This window comes from Megascapheus bottae, chromosome 3 (genome assembly GCF_031878675.1).
Source record: "Megascapheus bottae isolate mThoBot1 chromosome 3, mThoBot2.hap1, whole genome shotgun sequence".
In the NCBI taxonomy this organism is placed as follows: domain Eukaryota; kingdom Metazoa; phylum Chordata; class Mammalia; order Rodentia; family Geomyidae; genus Megascapheus; species Megascapheus bottae.
Window position 1 is genome coordinate 24,621,717 of NC_143511.1, and position 21,117 is coordinate 24,642,833.

At 38.5% G+C, this 21,117-nt stretch overlaps 1 protein-coding gene across 1 annotated transcript in view; it reads right to left on the reverse strand.

Annotated features, from left to right (window-relative positions):
- The window catches only part of Cfap95 (cilia and flagella associated protein 95), a 55,663-nt gene that overhangs the window by 23,884 nt on the left and 10,662 nt on the right, over positions 1-21,117 (reverse strand). Inside the window, exons 2-4 of the mRNA XM_090329067.1 lie at positions 13,342-13,450; positions 6,309-6,427; positions 5,117-5,185 (exon numbers count right to left, since the gene is read on the reverse strand). Of these exons, the coding sequence (XP_090185193.1) occupies positions 5,117-5,185; positions 6,309-6,427; positions 13,342-13,450 (297 nt within the window). The remainder of the gene's footprint in view (positions 1-5,116; positions 5,186-6,308; positions 6,428-13,341; positions 13,451-21,117) is intronic.

A 21,117-nucleotide genomic window follows, 5' to 3' on the forward strand; every position in this document is an offset into this window, starting at 1 on the left:
CTGAGGGACATCTGGGTTGGTTCCATATCTTTGCTATGGTAAATAGTGCTGCAATGAACATCGTTGTGCTAGTGGATTTAATATGTCCTTGTTTCTGGATGATTGGGTAAATGCCTAGTAGTGGAATTGCTAGGTCATAGGGGAGCTCTATGTTTAGTCTTTTGAGGAACTGCCATACTGCTTTCCATAGTGGTTGAACAAGTTTGTGCTCCCACTAACAGTGTAGTAGTGATCCCTCCTGGCCACATCCCCTCCAGCATCTGTTGTTATTAGTTTTCTTGATCCTGGCCATTCTAACTGGAGTGAAGTGGAATCTTAGAGTTGTTTTGATTTGCATTTCTTTTATGACCAGAGATGTTGAGCATTTCTTCATGTGTCTATAGGCCATTTTCATTTCTTCTTCAGAGAAGATTCTCTTTAAGTCTTTGGCCCATCTTTTAATGGGATGCCAACCCCAAACTTTTCTATACCTTTGCTTTCTGTAACCAGAAGTAAAGTAATGTATATTACTGTGTGTGTCTGCTATTGACCAGAAAAGCATTGTTGGTGTTTAAAACATTTTTGAGCCTCCTAATTTCAGACTTCTCACCAAAGGCCAATTTCAACTTCTTGAAAACTCCTTAATGAGAATGTGACCAGCCAGAAAAATAATAGCTATAGCTCCAGATGACTCAATCCAGCCTTAAAATGATCTTTAAAGTTTAAGACTTTGAATTATTATTTTTGTTTCTACCTGTATCATGTGTTTCATGTTTTTCCTATTTATCTCCATCTGTAGTTTATGAGGAAACAATTATTCACAACAATTTTTTCTAGTCAAATTCAAGAATGACCAGTCCAGGAGTATCAAATACTCTAGTTCTGTGGCTTTTCAATATGTTTCACTAATGTATTCGCTACCAATTTTTGGAGGAAATGGATGGTTTTTCTTCATGTAGCTAAAAGTGAAGTTAAGGATAAAGGTTACATTATAAGAAAAAGAAGCAGACAGTCATATGCCAATACAACATAATGGATACTCTCTAAAAATTAAGATGAGTGCATGGACTAATGATTAAACTATACATTTATATTCAGACTTCTTTTCATAGAAACAACCTGAAGTATGATTACAGCCTTTTCTTTATAAGTTCGAGCTCATTACTTTGGTCGATTAAGCAAACTCATTCTTATTCATTGCCTTTTAAGGTTGACATTTAAGCTCCTAGGTAGTGCAGTTGGCAAGAAACAAAAGAACATTTAATATTCAGCAAGAGTAGATTTTAAATCACCACAGCGGTCTATCATATGCAACATCCTATAATTAGTATATATTAGCTGAAGGAAAGCATTATATATATAGAATTAGTAGAGGACAGTTGAAGGAATTCATCATATATTTATTTCCTCACTAATGTTCATGAATCAAATAACACAAGTAACTCAGGAACTGAAATTTAAAAGTGATGTTCTAAAAGATCGTGTCTTCTCATGCATTTATCAAAATAGAATAGACCATTTTTGGATCTACAGGCCTTGAATCCCTAAATCAATGGGAATTAGACATTTCCTTTTTCATTATAATTTATCATTAACATCAGAAATAATTGATCTATTTGTTCAAGATATAACTCTGCTGCAACTGCAGTGAGTCAGGCTCTCATGGGTATGTCAAGAACATACAAACAAGATGAAAAGATTTGGGGTTAAAAAAAAAAAGGAGGGAGAGATAGAAATCATAGGTACTCTGAACACCCACAAAGGTCCTTTTCATTTCTCCAGATTAATAGAGGTGGGTGTGGCAGGAGATAGGGGAGGTCCTCTAGAGGACATGGCCTATCAGATCTCCCCAAGTCATAGGAGTGGGTGTGGCTGTTCTCTGGAGGAAGGAACCTGTCAGATGAAACTTTATCATGCTAGTGTGATAGTGTTAAGATTGCATACACTGCAAAACTTACTTCCTGAAAATCCTCAGGAAAGCCTTAAGGAGATTTAAAAAGATAAAACCTCCCAGGAATACAATAAAGAGAAGGGATAAGAGAAACAGAAATTGAAAGCTCAAGGAAAGATGGACAAATGGTCTCTGAATTAGCCAAATTCTAAGTGAGCAGGATTAAGGAGAGAGCTGTGTTTGAAGAGCCAAAGGTCTTCTTCATCCATGGACCATCCCTCCAGGTGGCTAAAGATACATTCTTTGGCAAGGCTAATGGAGAAGTCATAGATCAACAGCACAGTTGGTGTGACTTCACCCATTGTAAGGTTAACAGTAGCATCCTAGGACAATCACCTTTCCTTCTAAAGTATAGGAACACATTGTCACATCTTTTTCTCTTCTGATAAGAGATTAGGGCACTTATGCAGCAGAGTGTTCAAGAAGAAAGACTGGAGTCCTGATACTGGGCTGCTTTGGAAAATGAGCTATGGAAATTTCTCCAGCAGTGCTTCAAGTCAGCAAAACTCAATCACAAGCTCTGAGACCCAGCTCCAATCATAAGATGAAACCAAGGATGCATTACTGGTCCTGTGAGGAAAACACCTTTAGCATTAAAGATGTATGCTACACAACCAAAAAGCTGAAAGAAAAGAGCATCTTTGACTATATATGGAAGAATAATAACAAAAGAATAAAACTACTATGAGCATGCATCCATGGAGATATTGTGATCCCCAAAGGATCATATAAAAACAGAAAAGTCAAAAAGATTTAAAAAAAGAATGAAAAGTAGGGAAGATATTAAAGATGGGGGTGGTGATGTAGAAAGAATTTTTAAAAACCTATAAGGCCAGTACAAGCAACCCAATATACTAATAAAGGATTTCCGGGAGAGAGCAAATGCAACAAAGTAAATCAAGAGTGAAATAGGGCTGGAGGTACATAACTCAATGGTATAGGTGCCAGCAAAGGTTAGAGTTTAAGCTCCAGTCACACCAAGTGTACAACAAAGCAATAATTAAGTAGGCCTTGGTTTGCATTCTAATTGTGTTACACACATTACCTTGGACAAATCTTTACCAAAATCCTGTTATGCACAAGCAAATGCTTAGAACTTCATCATGATCTTAAGTAGATTCCTAGACCACTTACCTCTACACCACTAGAGCTTGTCTTTTTTTGAAAAAGAAGAGTTAATAGGAATTTTTGTAGTAACAATTCATGCTACCTCCAAATAAATCTTGTTATCAGTAAAAAGTATGACTGTCTTGCTGAGAAGGCAGTGTTTGTTGTTAGTACAGTAAGTCCACCTTATTCATTGATCTTTTACATGTAGTTTTGACCAAATGTGGTCTAGTAAGTTAGAAAAATTAAAAGAAATTTAAAAACAAATATAAATTCCTGCATTCGTGTAACTTATTTGATACAGAAACATTTTATAGTTCTGCATTGTTGTCAGTTATTTTTAACTTACTGTGTTCTCTGCCCTTAATTTTGGTATATATAATTTTTAATAAAAGATATATGTGTCTAAAAAGCTAAATGTGCTTAACTGAAGTGATACAGTGAAAAATTTAGATGTACTGAAAGGCAGGAAATCCTTAGCGAAAACTGGGCTGTGTTATGGGAAAATTTTCATCTACAATCTCACGCTGAGCTCTAAGCATCCTGAGCTCTCTGTTTCTCACAGTGTTCTCCCCTGGAACCACCACCCATGGATACCCAAGAGTCTGTTGTAATTCTCTGTAAAGCTGTTAGCACACTAAATTAGCAAACATGTACTATTGCTTTTAGGGAAAATACAAGGTCAGGTCCTTATACAATTTTGGATTTTATTTGTTTGCTTTATTTGGTTTTTATTGTTCTCAGACACCTTCACTACTTGATGTAGGCTGCCTCAAATTTCCAGTTCCCCAATGTCTGATTCCAAAATGCTGGGATTACATACATCATACTGTGACCGGATGCAAATCTTGATTTGAAAGTTACAAAAAAAATAGAGTTGGAGAATTTGCAAATTAAGAAAATACAAATAAGAATTGATTGCTTTTCAAAATGAACTCCAAGACATGGACACAAGGGTTTTTTCTTTGTGGTGGTTGTCTTGTACTATGTGAAGTTTACTTTTTTTTTCATCTTTCCCCCCTATGATTTATCCCCTGTTGTCACTGTATTTGATTTTGGTACCCCATGTGGTATATATAAGTTTATCCGAATTAGGGAAAGGAAGGGGAGCAAGGAAATTGTGAGACTAAGGACAAAGGATGAATCAATGCAACAGATACTGTCAAGATAAGATGTTTTGAAAACAAACTTTACAACTTGGGGGCAATTGTGGGGGAGGGCAACTGGAAGATAAGCCAAGGAGGGTAACAATGTTCTAAAGAAATGTACTCACTACCTTACATATGTAACTGTAACCCCTCTGTACATCAACTTGACAATAAAATTAAATCTAAAAAATGAAAAAAAAGAATTGAATGCTTTTATGGAAACAAGAGCTATATAATGTGTGATTGTTCTTCTTAATGTACTATTTCTCATCTCTTTTGTTGTCCCTTGGTTATTCTCATATTGTTACAGTATCTTACCCTGTTATCTGGTATATTGTATATATGTTTATTTATTTATTTGAAATACGAAAGGGAAGGGGGAAAACAAGATGAGGGGTGAAGGGAGGGAAATGGGGACAAAAACATGAGTAGGGGTATCAATGTATGTGAAATAATGCAACTTCTATCTGGCGAATATAACTGTAACCCTTCTATTAATTACAATAAAAAGAACTTAATGTAAAAAAAGAATTGAATGTTTTATTATTATGACTACTGTCACAATTATTAATGCTATGCCTGTTGGTGAACAAAAATCTTTTGTTGGGCCAGGAGTGTGGCCTAGTGGTAGAGTACTTGCCTAGCATGCACCAAGCCCTGGGTTTGATTCCTCAATACCACACACACAGAAAAAGCCAGAAGTAGAGTTGTGACCCAAGTGGCAGAGCACTAGACTTGAACAAAAAGTGTCCAAGGACAGTGCTACAGTGCTCAGGCCTTGAGTTCAAGCTCCAGGACTGGCAAAAAACAAACAAACAAACAAACAAACAAAAGTTAAAGATTTGTTAAAGATTTTTTTTACCCGCCCCCAGCAAATTTCTTAAGCCAATATTCATTCTTGACAAGCTATAGCAGTTCAAAGACAACTTACATTTTGTTCTTATCAGGTGGATGTCTGCTAAAGATAGCTCTAAAGCCTGTAGCAGGTAAGCCAGTATCCCTGTGAATTAAGAGGTAACTTTTAGAAAACTTGTCTACCTAACACATATAAATTTTCAAAACCATACAAACTTAATTTGGGCTTGCAAAATCAAAGAATTTTTAATGTTTTCAATGTTTATATATTTTGAAACATAAAACATATCAACACACACAAAAATGGAAATCTTATAGGGAAAGGGGGAAAACAAGATAAGGGGCAGGGGTGGGGGAGGGAAATGGGGACCAAAACATGAGAAAGGGTATCAATGTTTGCGAAGTAATGCACCTTCTATCTGATAAATAAAATGTAACCCTTCTATTAAGTACAATAAAAATATATAGAAAAAATGAAAACAAAGGACAGATGAATGTACGACTTTAAAATTTACCAAGCAACCAGTGTGGATGATGTGAAAAAAAAAATTTACCAAGCAACAAAGCAGTTAATTAACTTTCTGAGTGTAACTCACTTTGAGATTACGTATTGTTACTCTCTTATAGAGTAAATATTTATACAGCCCTCATACCATGTAGAAGTGCATTAAAATTTTGAAGAAACAAAAAAATGGAAATCTTAGCATTTTGACCTTACTTTGTATTTTCCTATAATTACAATAAAAGGTAAAAATCTATGTCATGCATTCCCATGAAATAACAAAGTGTGACTAAAAATAGTTCCTGAACTCAAGGAATTTTTCTTTAAATCTGGAGAAACATAGACAAAGACAATTAGCATACATGACCAATTGTTACAGAGGGCATAAAATGCTCAGATGGCAAGACTAGAGCAATTAATTCTCTGATTCTTGCTGCATTTTGGAAACCCTTCCTAGGCATATTTCATATTGTATTTCACCTAAATGACCATATGAACCAAACACTTTCATGATTCCCATTTTACAGGTCTACAATCAGGACTGTGACAGCAAATAGAGATTTTAGCTGAGCCCAGGGTGTGTGGCATCTTAAATGATGGAGGGAAAAGGAATTCTAAGCAGAGGTGGCAGCATGAGCTGAAAGAAGGGAAGCTTGAAAAACTATTTGGTGTGTGCTGGGGCAAGGATCTTTCCTTTCTCTTAATACGTTTCCATGAGCATGATTCCAGAGCAGGCTGTGTAGGCAAAAGAGAGCACAAAAGATACCTCTCAACAATCCCAGAGCTCATTGTTTCCTCATTTAGTAAGGCCTTGTGTTTTTTTCCAGCCAATCCTCGGTTTACATAAACCTGTGACATCTGTTCCTGTGTTTCTGTTACCCAAGCCTGGAAAAAATAGAAACTACATGTAAGAGAAATAAATTAATCACCCATAGGGCTAGTTGCTAAATACATATTCCTATTTAAGTACATTCTAATTTTAATTGTAGATTCCAGTTGACATTTAAAAAAATGAGTAATATAAACTGATAGCCATCAACTATTTCATCATGAATATGCAATGAATAATTCTTTTCCAGGCCAGAAAACTATGCCCTCAAATATAATTCAGAAAATCTCATACTTGAGACTCTATCTCATAGCCTGTACCCAGGAAGAGATTTAACTTTCCAAGCTTCTTATACTTCAATGTAAAAAAATTATGCCAGGGTAAAAATAATTGTCATTATTGATGATCTGCTTTCAGTCTTTTGAAAGTATATTCCTTTCCTAATAATCTTCAGATCACTTTCAAAATATATGTAAAAATAGCAGTCCCTTATTGTGTGTTAGTAGTAAACAAACCTCAGAGGCTAAGGTGACTATAATTTAGAAGATTAAAATAGAGCATGGAGGTAAATGCTTATTACTAATAAGAGCAGATGTCCAGATCCCATTCTAAATGACTTCACATTGTAAGTCCTCACAGCTCTACCATTCTCATTTTGCACAGAAATGAATGAAGATAGGGAAAGTTTAAAGACTTTGGATCAAAGTTGATAACCTCTTAAATAATGTTGCCAATAGTTAAGAGTTGCTTAATTCCAGAGCCCAATCATGACCTCTATGTTTCCGATAATCAGAGGCAAAATCCCCATATTCAAGTGATCACACGGGATTGCATTTACTAGCCTCCCTTAAGTGTAGATGTGATCAATAACTAGCCTGTGTAATAGGTGTAGGTATGTTACAGGTCCTCCAGGAAAAGTCCTATCCACGGGACTGCAGAGCAGAAAGCTAGAAGCTAGGTCTCTTGAGAAAATCTGTACAACTACCATTCTGAAGTTGACCTACTATCCCAAGATTTAAACATAGAAGAACAAAACATTGTATAAACAGTCTATATTTATTTCTGGTTGTAGGTACATGTGGGAAAACCTAATCCTACACTATCTTAAGGTGAAAAATCACTTTAGTGTGGAAATGTTCATAACCTGACATAAATGTGGGTAATTCATACAAACACTCCAGATGGTTTTTCTTTAAGTTGTGTGTGTGTGTGTGTGTGTGTGTGTGTGTGTGTATCAAGTCGGAATGTGGCAATTTATTAAATGAGATAGCTAAATTAACATGGAACAAACAGGATAATAGCTAAAATTTCCCTTGAATTTGCATAACAAATTTAGCTTGAGTCAAATGATAATCTATAAACTACTGAGTATGTACAGGAAGCTCATTTCATGCTATCATTCTCATTCTCCATTATTTGGAGTTCTATTTTCTAACTTTCAGATTGAACTCCACCATATGTCTAGCATTTAAGAAACTTGGGTAGTCCATGCACAGCCTGAGTAGCCTGTACAGAGAATGGAAGGCCATTTATGACTCCTCTTTATGGTGCATATTTGAGGACAGACAGCTTCATTCTGTTGAGTATTTCTTGCCCTCTGGCATAATCATACCAAACTTCATTGTTGATCTTCAATTGACCATTTCTTTCGGGGGGTTTTGGTAGAGCCCACAGAAAACACATCCATCCAACCTATATTGATGGAAATACAGATACTTCTGGCATCACATTTTCCCCTCTGATGCCTCAGCTTCTTCTGGAACTTTCTCTCTCTCTCTCTCTCTCTCTCTCTCTCTCTCTCTCTCTCTCTCTCTCTCTCTCTCTCTCTCCCTTCCCTCCTCTAACTCTAGGATTTGAACTTAGGGGACTTGTCTTGATTGAAGATGTTAGACCTTAGATGTTCAAAGCAAAATAAGAACCCAGGCACTGGTGACTCATGCCTGTAAATTATAGCTACTTGGGAAAAGGAAAAGAGGAGGATTGTAGTTTAAGGATAGCCCTGGCAGAACGTTTCAGAAGACCTGGAAGAACATTTCAAAACTAAACATCAGGCTAGGTATCAGTGGCTCATGCCTACAATCTCATGCCTTGTAATCAGGATGCTGATTTCTGAGGATGCAGATTTGAAGCCAATGCTGGGCCAATCCTGTGACATTTTACCTTCAATTAATAGCAAGATGCTAGAAAGAGTATGTGGCTCATGTGGTTGAACACTAGCTGACAGGTGTGAAGCCCTGGGTTCAAAGCTCATTACAAGGAAGGGAGGAAGGGAAGAAGGGGAGGAAGGGAGGGAGGAAGGAAGGGAGGAAGGAAAGAAAGAAGGAGGGAGGGAAAGATGAGGGAAGGAAGGAGGGAAGAGAGGGAGGGAGGAAGGAAGGAAGGAAAAAAAGAAAGGGAGGGAGGGAAAGGAAGGAAGAAAAAAGAGAAAGAGGCTGGAAGGGCCTTATTTTAACCTGACACTCTCCTACCATAAGCAGCTTTTTTTTTTTTTTTCAAAATCACACTCAACCCCCTGGAAAAAAATCATAATCTCACCACTGTCACTACACCACCGCCACCACCACCACCACCACCACCACATCATCATCATCATCATCATCATCATCATCATCATCATAATCATCATCATCATCACCACAAATGGGTAATAACAAGATTTTGTTGTCAGACATCAGTGTCTCACACCTGTAATCCTAGCTACTCAGGAGGCTGAGATCTGAAGATCATAGTTCAAAGTCACCTCAGGCTGGAAAGTCTTTGAGATACTTCTCTCTAACCATCAAAACAGCCAGACTCCTACGTGTGTGTGGTGCAGGTGATAGAGTGCTAGTCTTGAGCAAAAACACTATGGGTCAGGACCAGGTCCCTGAGTTCAAAACCTAGGAAAAGCACATGCACACACTCAAAAAATGCTTTTAACTTAAAAAAATCATCAAAAAGGCCTTTGTGATGTCCTTGAGTTTCTGGCTCTGCTTTTACCTCTACATTAACTCAGAAGTGCTATTTACAGATTCCAAAAAATCCCAGAGTGGTCCCCCAAAATATAACCATCATTCTTTTGATCAAACAAGACTCATAGGTTGCAATCAGATAAACAAATTTGTTCCCTTACTAACTAAAGCCAGCTTTTACAGGGTAGTTATTCCCTGTTCTCAGAAGAAATAAATCATAGATTTCTTAGTCATGTACTGCTCCGTCTCAGCTAATAACATAATTTTTGGCCAGAAAAACAGTCTTGGTCAAGTAATTAATCATAGTCAGCTAATCATAAAAAGGCCTTCCTAGTTTGTCTGAGAGAAAAGAAGACTAGAGCATGTAGAAAACAGAAAATGAGCCAAGTTCGCCTCATTTTTCCCCTCACTTTGTTCTCTAGACTTTCTTACCTAGAAGAGGCTGTAGCTTAAAGATAAGGGAGAAAAGATTTAGACTTAAATGAACTTCCTCACTTTGGTGAAGTATTTTTATAGAAGTATTTTATAGTATTTTTATCTGAGAATGATTATAAAAAGAATAGCACCTGCCCATGATACTATCAAAGTATTAAGAAATAACTATTTCCACCAAGTAGTATGTACACTGACACTGAAGGCAAAGAATACAGATAAATGTGTGTGGATACTAGCCCATGATTACATTGTTTAAACCCCATTTATACAATGTAGCTGTTATACATGATTTTTTTTTTAAAAAAAGGGGGGATGTGATAGGAAACAAATAAGACCCAAGTTCCTTCTTTGGTGACTCTTGTATCCCAGGAGAGGAAAATAGACAATAAGGAAATTGACATTGTCTCCAGTAATTTATGTGACATAAAGAAAACAAAGGAAAGTTAACAGATAGGGAAAATAAGAATGGGTGTCTCTTTAATATACAAATAGATAACTGGCTCATTGAACAAGTAGAACTTGGGAATACACAGGGTCAAAAAAACAAACCTGTCCTTCCTCCATCCCTGCTCACCTTGCTCTTCCATCGTTCTCCAACCTCTTCCTCCATCCATGCCTACCCTTTGTCATTTGAAGGACTGGCAGTTCTCATGCCTAGTGAAATATAAGCCCTAGGACTTTTTCTGGCTACTCTTCTGTCTCAACGGTCTTAAAGTAAATATAATAGCCAATCCCATGTAACAGTCAAAACTTTAAACTTTTTTGTTAAGGTGAAGAATCTCATATCTCCACCCACCTGGATTTGCTTTGACCTGTCCTGCTTGGTGTGGAGGGGGCCGTGCGTATAACTGGTTTCTTTCTCAACTGTCTTTCATGGTAACGGTTTCTACACTTCTCATTCCCTTAGTCCCCGCTTTAGGGCTGATACCATGAGTGCCAGCATATTAGGAAAGAAGTAAACGCAAGGCAGGAGAGGCTGGTTCCTGTATGTCTATATTTGACTTTTTTGATACTGATATTTAAAGCTGACTTCTTAGTATCTCCTCTGGTAAACTTCAAGATCCTTTCTGGGAAAAGCAATGGCTTTTCTCATGATATAGGATGTATTTGATTAAATTTAAATGCCCTACTTGGATTCTTGGAAATCTGGTCAGTCTTCTTCCTATCCTGCATAAGGGCAGGCTCTGAAAATTGCTCCATATCATCCTTCTCTTCTACATGGTCCACATCTTACCCAAAGATCCACAGAGACCTGTACCTCAGGCTTTCTCCTTCTGTTCTTCTTGTTCTGATAGGCCTTGTGCCTAAATGATCACCTATATGATACCCAAAGACCTTTGCAGACAAGACTTATAGCATGATGCTTAAATTCTTCTTCTGGCTTCTTGTGTTTTAATCCTCTTCATGTGAGTGTGGGCCTAATGGCACCATCTTATTTGAAAATCTCCCTTATGTAACCTAATACTTCACTTTGGCTTTTGAAACTACTGCTAAATTCTTGACCCTTGGGAACCTTAGCCAAAATGTAAGCAACAAACAATCCTGTTTTAAATACCACTCCTCAACCCCCAAATGATGTACACATTCACTTTGGTAGCACAATTTAAATGCCAGGAGACCGTCAATCAGCTAACCAACACAACTCAGCAGCAGTCTTGAAATGTTCAAGAAGGGGGAAGAACTAGAGACTAAGATTAGAGAGCCTGTGTGTAGACATAACTCATAAACAAGACCAAAGTTGTAGCTGAGATGTAGGCAATCAGAGACCCAACACATACACAGTGAGACAGAGAGTATACCCAAGCCAGATCAAAACTTAATCATGTTGCATTGTAGGAAGGTAAAGGAGCCATGGTTGGGGATTTAGTTTAGAACTTTGGCCTGGCAAGTACATAGCCCTGAATTTGGTCTTCAGCTTTGAAAATGAAAAAAAGAAAGAAAAAAAGGAAAAATCCATGACACCAGTGACAGAAAAGTTTGACCCATCAAGATATAATTTGTGAAAGCATTGAAGAGGTTAGACTGTAGTCTGACTTTTATATACTTCCTGTTTCAACTTTGCCTGAGTCCAATTTCTGCATTTGTGCTGCCACAGAGTTGTCAAGAGAATGGAATGAGGGAACTTACAGTAGCTGCCTTACTGAATGCCACTGTATCAGCACAGTGTGATCAGGAAGCAAGTTAATTTTAATTAAACTCTCCTACGTGCACAGCTAGTTTCTTCCTTCTGGAGGGGCCTATCTAACAGCTTTTCTCATCCCCTTGAACTTCAAGGAGATCTCATTCTAGTTAAGGAAGTTCCCAGACTAGTGCCGTTTTGGGTTATATATATGCTTCCCTGGTTCCTCAGCCAGAACTACCTTAAACCTGGGAGCCTGCAGTGAGTTGAGCTTTGCTTAGCTGCTGCTGTTTCCCTTGCTGCTTCTTTTCCATTCCTGAACTCTTGCCAGGTCTGGCTGCTGGGGAGAAATAGGGTGAAAGGCTTAATGCTAAGTTGTCCCATACTCTCTTAACCTTCTCTAGTGTCCTAGAGCTTGGAGGGCATTCAAACTAGCAGATTCCTCTTCTCTTAGGCACTTGTGTAATTGTTTTCAATAGCTCTCTTAATGAGGACTCACAATTGCAGCTTGCTGCAAACAGGCAAAACTCTTTCCTCCTGGATAAAACCATGTGACAGGAGCTTTTTCAAAATCTCCCTTCGCTTCTCCTGAAGGATAGCCCTCTGTCCTGATTGACTTCATTTTTGTTTCTTGGGCCTGTTCTTTGTCCCATACATCCTTGCCTCTCTCAGATTCCAGAATTGATCTATGACTAACACTCTATGACTAACCCAGAAGATGTCCTCTCATTTCCAAGATTGGAGCAATCATCTCAGGACAGGAAGTGAACATCCTTTCCCTCCCCCCTCCCCCAATACTCAGCAATAATGACATTCCAGGCCAGCACAACAGCAGGCAAGTAGTAGCAATTCCTTAAGCACTTACCACATACCAGTGCTATAGTTAGGGTGTTGAATTTCCCTATGAAAGACTTACATATTAAAAGGGTTGGTCTTGGGAACAGCAACATTGGGAAATACCAGTACCTTTAAGAGGTGGGGCCCCTGTGGGAGGTCATAGGTCACTGGGATGTGCTCTCAAAAGCCCATCCAGTCCCACAGACTCCCTCTGCTTCCCCCCAATCAAGGTATGACTACTCATTCCGACATGCACTCCTGCCTCCCTCCCCAGAGACACAAACCAAGAGGACCACATGATTTTGGACTTTGACCTCCAACATTACATGCCAAAAGAAATCTCTCTCTACTTTCAAAGACAAACCTGTGTCCGGTGTTTCATCCTAGTAATAGAAAGCCAAGTAACACAGCCAGGTGCTACGTTGAGCACTTTGCATTTGCTTTACGTACCCCCTCCCCCCAACAACATTAGAAAGTAGGCGCATTTTACAGGGAATTTTGGTGAAGGATACACTAAGTCACCTGCCAAAGTAAAGATGCAGTGCTAAAAAACATGTTCTTCTTGGCTCTTATTTGCATGGCTGTGACAAAGAGTCCACACTTACAGAAACTAACAGCAACTACTTACCGGAGTGTCTTGAGTTCCCAGTCGACGATATGTTGAGTTACACAGGTTTATTACTTCCTTTGTACTGTCTGGATTATAATCTTTGGGAAAAGCTTGTCTATCTTGGTCCCTGCAGAAAAAAAGTAAGATTCCATGAAAGGTTAAATCTTATTATATATTGCAGTACAAATTTTTAATTATCCAATGAAAATTGACCCTATTTGTGGTGTTATTCTAGTTATAAACTGAGTCTATGGTGAAGTATTTTCTATCACTTTTCAAGTGACTAAGGCTACTTTCTGAAAGCAGCTTGGAAAATTTGATATTTCAAAAGCACTTGGTATCCAGACAGTAATTATTCAGGAACTCCAATGAACTGAATCTATTTAATAATGTAGATTAGTTACTGACTGTAAATTCTAAAAAAGAGATAGTAATGTCTTAGAAAAGCAACTTACCACTTTGGAAATTCTTTCAACCATGAGTTTTAATTATAAGTATTTTTCAAAATAGGACAGCAGAGTATTTGTCCACAGTGATTGATAACCCATGCTTCATGCTTTCTAAAGAGTAGAGGAATCTGACCATTAATCATAAGCAAAAAAAAAAAAGCAGAAGAGAAAGAAGAATCATTCTTTGAAGTGTATATAAAGAGGGAAAAAAATTCCAAGCCTCTTTTCTAAAAGAGCAGTTGAGAATAATTAAAGTAGAAGGATTTAAGGAGAAAGAATGGGAAGGAACTCCTATAATGGTAACATAAGTAGCCTTTATCTGGGATGCCAAACTGGCTTGTATAAATGACACTTGAATACCTGAGAATTCAACCATCCATTCATTCACCCACTCAGCGGATATTCTTAAAAACTGAAACTTGAGTTGGCATGCTATGTGGCAGTGGTGAGAGGTGGGGCCTTTATAAGGTAAGAGAGACTATGACCTTCCTCAGGACTAGGTCACTTCTCACAGTACTGAGTGGGTTCTCACCTTTTAAAAATTATCTTAAAGTATTTGCACAAAATAGTTGTACAAAGTTGCCATTCAATAAAGTAGTTTATGAAGACAGTACGTCTTGATCACCTCTCTCAACATTCTCACCCATGTCTCCCAACCCACCCTAGCCATCACTTTTGAGTGTTGAGAGCAGGTCAGTATAAGCTGATGCCACCTTTTGTGTTGGCATCTTCTGCACTTGCCTGCTGCTCTTCTACATTCTTTTTTCCATGCATGATATGCCATGAGGCTCTCAACAAATGTGATCATGTGATCTTGGACTTCCAGCCTTCAGAACCATGTGTTAAATGAATTTCTTTCCTTTGTACATGATCCAGTCTCAGGCATTCTCTTACAGCAACGTAAAATGGACTGGGACCACTACTCATACCAGGCCTTTGGCTGAGAAATGAAATGGGGAGCGAACCTGATAGAGACCCAACTTTCACTTACTTCCAGTCCAGCCAAAGACGAACTACTATGTAAGAAAAAAAAATCTACGGTGTGCTAAGAGTGAGCATAATGCTGTGCAGACAAAAGAGCATCTTTAACCTGAGCCCAGTTAGGGCCTGGCCCCCCTGCCTCCATCTCACATACTGGGTCCCAACTACTGCACTAAGTTCTCCTAATACCCAGGGCTCCCACCTCTGAGCATGAGACAGAACTCTACAGTGGCATGTGGTAGCCAGGAAGGTGGGATAGATAGAGGGCAGAACACTAACATATGAGTCTTCTCTCTTTATGCCAGGGCCTCAAATCACAATAATGCGTCTCATACCATTTTTATGAGAGCCTAATAGAAAATTCTCACATGCTTAGGAATTGAGATACCAAAGAACATTAAGGAACTGTAAGATGAACAAGACCACAGGTCCTAGCTCTGCAACCATGAGCATTCCACTTAACTTTCTATACTTCCCTTTTCATTTGTGTAAAATGATAATAGAAATAACAAGGGTGAGGAGTTTAGCCTAGTGGCAGAGTGCTTGCCAAGTATACCGGAAGACCAGGGTTTGAATCCTCAGTACCACATACATAGAAAAAAGGCAGAAATGATGCTGTGGCTCAAGTGGTAGCCTTGAGAAAGCCCAAGGACAGTGCTCATGCCCCGAGTTCAAGGCCCAAGACTGGCAAAAGAAAAAAAGGAAAAAAGGAAGGAAGAAAGGAGAGAGAGAGAGAGAGAGAGAGAGAGAGAGAGAGAGAGAGAGAGAGAGAGAGACAGAGAGAGAGAGAGACAGAGAGAGACAGAGACAGAGAGAGACAGAGAGAGACAGAGAGTGCAAGCCAGGTGCCAGTGGCTCATGCCTATAGTCCTAGCTACTCTACCTGGGAAGAAAAGTCATTGAGACTCATTTCTAATTAACCAGCCAAAAGCTAGAAGGGGTGATAAGGTACTACATTCTGCTGGAAAAAAAAGTTAAGGGACAGTGTCCAGGCCCTGAGTTCAAGTTTTGGTACGAGCCCAAAATAATAAGAAAGAATGCTGTTTAAGATTTTCATAGATGTCAAATGCAAGAAGAAAGGTCCTATACTTCAAAATATCATAGATATGCATAGTAAACACTGACTGGGCTTCAAAATCTGGTGTAGGATAATTGCATCTTTATTTTTGCATTATTGACAACCTTCCTATCAGCCCAGCTGTAAGAAAGTATGAGGTTCAGAAAAGAAAAAAAAATCCATCTTTGCTGTCATTGAGTGCCCTTGCCTGCATCTGATGAAACTTCTCAGGCCTCCTGCCTGCCATAACAGACCTATCATGGCATCAAACATTCAGGCATACACCTGCTACCATTTGCACATTTCCTTTTGAAAAGGTCTTTTAGGTTTACTGCCCATTTTAATGATTGCATTACTTGGTTTGTTTGTGGTACATCTTTATACATTCTGAATAGTCACCCTCTGTCAGATGAATAATGGCAAATATTTTCTCCTCTTTTCCTCTCTGGCTTCCATTAGTGTGCAGAAGCTCTTTAGTATGATGCCATTTCATTTGTCCATTTCTTCCTGTTTCCTGTGCCTTGACCTTCCCAATGCCCTCTATGTTTTATTCTAGTATTTGTGCTATATTTTAACATTTCCTCTATATTTTATCCTAGTAGTTTAATGTATTACATTTAAATCTTTAATCCATTTGAGACTATTTTTACACTTGGTGAGTGAAGTGATAAGGGTCCAATTTCATTCTTCTCCATATGGATATCTAATTTCCCTAGCACCATTTATTGGAAGGATTTGTTTCTTATGTATTTCATTTTTCATGTGGCTCTTAAATCCCCTAAATTGAGTTCACAATGTACTAATAGGATGAGACCATAATTTGAAAAATTCCGCTCCAAATCAATAGGGCTTGAGTAGCTTGTTTGGGGGGGAGGAGATCCGTTTTCACTCTCAACCCCCCACAGACACTGCAGGCAAAGCAGACAATCTGTTAATATTTGGAGACTTTTTGTTATTGTTATTGAGATCAGTTGTTGCAATGAGGCCCAAGATCTTGGAACCCACTAACTAGCTGACACTGTCCTCAAATTGCATTTCTCTTGTTTCTACTTCCTGCGTGTTGGGTTTTCAGATTAACATCACCAAGCCTAACCAGTGATACTTTTTATTGTAGTATCACAAGTTCAAGAACAGCCTGAGCTATATAACATGGCTATCTGAAACAAGAACAAATACAAAAAAAGAAAAAAAAATCCAGCTAAGTGTAATAGCTTAAGCCTATGTTTTTAACTTCTTGGAAAGCAGCAATGGAGAGAACAGCACTGCCAAGCCATCCAGCACAGAGTTTCTAAGACTTCATCGTCACATATGTCTGGGCATAGTTGGCCTATGCCTATTCACTCCCAGCTATGCAGGGAAGCAAAAACAGGCTTGCTATCCACACTAGCTTAGGGAAAAAGTGAGAGCCTGTCTCAAGAATAACCAATGACAAGCCGGCCTTGGTGGCTCGTGCCTTAATCTTAGCTACTCAGGAGGCTGAGATCTGAGGATCACGGTTCAAAGCCAGCCCAGGCATGAAACTCCATAAGACTCTTATCTCCAATTAACCACTAGAAAACCAGAAGTGGCACTGTGGCTCAAGGGTTAGGGTGATAGCCTTGAGCTGAAGAGCTCAGGGACAGTGCCCAGGCCCAGAGTTTAAGCCCCATGATCGGAAAAAAAAAAAAAAGACAAAAGTGCTAAGAGAATGGCTTAAGTGGTAGAGTATCTGCCCACACAAGGCCAAGTTTAAACCTCAGTATCACCAAAAAACAAAATTAAAAAAATTCCCCAGACATTTAACTTTAGCATCTGAGGAGGGTGGATTGTTACCAGTGTCTAGCAAGTAGCTGTCAGTAATACTGACAGACATCCTGGTACAGGCAATCCTGCACAACAAAAGAAGTCTGGCCTCAAATATCATTAGCAATGAGATGGAGAAAGCTATGGAGAACAGCTGCAATCCCAGATTCTTGGGTCAATGATTTCCAAAACATTGCTTCGTGGAGCAGCCAACCTTCCTTCCAAAATAAATAGGAACAAATATAAAACTGTCAACTGTTTTATTTTTTTTGACAAGCACATTCAAAAGAAAAGAATCATTGTCTTGAAAAATAAAATCTTTAATACCAAAAGAAAAAAATCATCAAAAACATTCTCAGTCCTTCAAATTGAATAAATCTCAGCAATATGTAAATATATCCTATTGTCATTATGGTTTCTATGTCACCTTGGACTAGTGCAAAGGTCAGCATTGGCTAGTCAGAGCTACAGTCTCTTGCCTATGTTAATTCATCCAAGCACAAATTCGATAGCACTTGAGTTAGTTGTGTATGCTGACCACCTGAAGGAAGCCAAACTGGACATTTAGGCTGTAAAGGTCAGCAGGATCTCTTGTCAATGGTGCCAGCACTTTCCCTGAAGAAAATCTTGATTCTGCTGAAGACTCTGTTCTATCAAGACCAGAGATGAAGGCTGCAATTGTAAATAGTACTTTATAAGAATTATCTATCAGCTGGGTACAGGTGGCTCACTCCTGTAATCCTTGCTACACAGAAGAGGCTGAGATCTGAGGATCTCGATTCAAAGGCAGCCTGGGAACTAAAGACCTTGAGACTCTTAATCTCCAATTAACCACTAGAAAATGCTGGGAGTGGCACTGAGGCTCAAGGGATGGGGTGGTAGCCTTGAGCTGAAGAGCTCAGAGACAGCTTCTAAGCCCAGAGTACAAGCCCCACAACCAAAACCAAACAAACAACAACAAAAAGTTCAGAGATAATGCCCAGGCCCTGAGTTCAAGTCCCAAGACTGGCAAACACACACACACACTCACACACACACAATCAAGATTTATCTAAGACATCATTAATTACCAGTAAATGAAACCGGTTTCTCTACTATTTGTGAGAAAAACAATGTAACAGTGTTCAACAAAGTTTTTCTGAGGCTATTCTATACTAGACTCTACCAGGGCATATCAAACCAGAATGAAATCACTGTGCAGAATCCAACAGGCCAGTTTTCCAAGAGAAGACCTGGTCTATCTGAGTCAACACGATAATAAAAGTCCTCTTATTGTAACCTGATCATAAATGTCACTTCTAACATGACTAATATATATATATATACATATATGTGAAATAAGTTAAATGACTGATCTATTTTTTGTTCTGCATATGCTTTTTTTCAACCTCTTTTTGCCTATAAAGACAATTTCTCTGGCCCATCCAACAGAGAGCTTACTCTATTTCCTGGAAAGAGATATTGCCTGGTTCTAAAATTTCGAACCAAAGCCAATTCAGTCTTCAAATCTGTTTTAATTCTGTGTTTTAACGCCATGAAGAGAATCAGAAATGGAAGGAGGACTGATAAGAGAATCCAAACTGTAAACCATATAAAAAAAGAAGCTCAAAGTTCTGGACTGTGTTTGCAAAAAAAAAAAAAAAGAGAGAGAGAGAGAGAAAAAAATGATGCTGTGGATAATTTAGAGGGTTCAGAGAAACAGAGGGTATTGTCAGCATATTGTCTGAGGGTAAAGTCCAGCACAGGAGACTCCACAGTGGACCAATGTCCAGAATATCCAATTGTACACAGCTTCCAGTCACCATCTAAGCCCTCTACCTATCCCCACCTTGAGCCTGGCACATGGTCATCCCAAGTCATGGTTTATCATCTGTTGAAACATGGGGTTTCCTCCATGAGAGGTGCCTGGGTTCTCATCAAATCAGATCTTGAATTAACCTGAGTCCAAGACATAGTAGAGTTCAACCACAGGATTCTCCTAACACTCTAGAGTTTTTCCTAGTCTCATGTTTGCACCAGGGAAGGAAAGGGTGGTTTACAGAGAAACCAGCACCCCCTTACTGTATTGCCTTTAGCTTTGTTTTATAGGCTATGCTAATATATCTGCCATTTCCCTTAGTGTAGGAGCTTCTTAAACACAGAGATTGCTGTGTGTGTGTGTGTGTGTGTGTGTGTGTGCATTTAATCCATCTTTGCAATATCTATGACTAGTATAGTCTGACACATTGCAAACACTCATTAAATCTGTCTTGTTTGATTGGTTTTCTATTCCTACATTTTGTGAGTGAGCTTAAAATAAATGCTGAAAGCAAGGGCTTTCAAACATGCCCATAAAGTTAAAGGGGATCATCTTAACTCCATCTGCATCACACTCACCAAAAGAAAGTGATCACTCATATAGACAAGCTTGTTCTTTGCAATACCACCAGCATGTCTCTAGGGGAATTACAAATCCACTTGCTTAATGGGGAAACTCTCAGTATCTATATGCATTTCACTGACTAAAGAGGGGAGTTTTGATCTGAGCAATACCTGGCATGAGAACAATGAGAATCTGAGCCCAGTTCTACTTCTGGTTACTTGACAAGAGACACATTTTTTTTTTCCATTTTCAGATTTCAAAGGCATTAAAAAATGTTTAGTTAAGACTCCAGATGGCAGAATATATTAACATTAAATTTTAGAATTATTAATGTAGCTCACAGCTCTGCTGTCAGATATTGTGTTTCTGATGTAAATGTAGCATAAATGAAAAGAGAAAGATACCTTTTCTGCTAGGTTTTATAATCATCTGCTATCTAATACTTCAAAAGAAAATTATCCTGAAGAGTCAGCTATAGTCTCTGTGATATTAGAAATATAAAACCAATAGAAGTTGAGATGGTAAAGAAATGTTTGACAATCCTCTTCAAAGCTTTCATGAGAAAAAAAAAGATTTATATGCCAAAGTAGAGTTATTTGGTGGCATATCCAACCAACTGACAAATGTTGACTTTTTAGATAGATTTACAGAGTCAATAAAGAAAGAAAATCTTACATTTGGGGGAGAAATAATGGCATGTCAGTTCAGACTTATGAAGAGGGAATTTTGTTTACCAGTGTGTCTCATGCTATGTGAGATCTGTGCATCGGTGCCACAAAATCACAGAACTTGAAACTCATTAACTGAAGATGGGACTAATAGTTTTCTACACTCAATGTCCATTGAATGCCATGTAGATAAGGCCAATCATTATTGGAACCATTCTTCTTTGAAAAGCTTTGGAACCAGAAGGAAAACAAAGAATACAACTGCAAGAAGTGTTGTCTGTCCTACAGTTAAGTAAACATCAGGATGATGAACAGCCAAAGAATGATTTTGAGCATACTGTAAGGAACAGATATTGATTACAGTAGATTGTCTGACCTGGGACAAAATAGACAAAATTGTCAAATGGCATTAGGTCCAGATGGGTTGACAGTGGAGAATACTTTCAACGTGTGTATGAATGTCGAGCAGGACCTTTGACATGCCTTAGCCAGCAT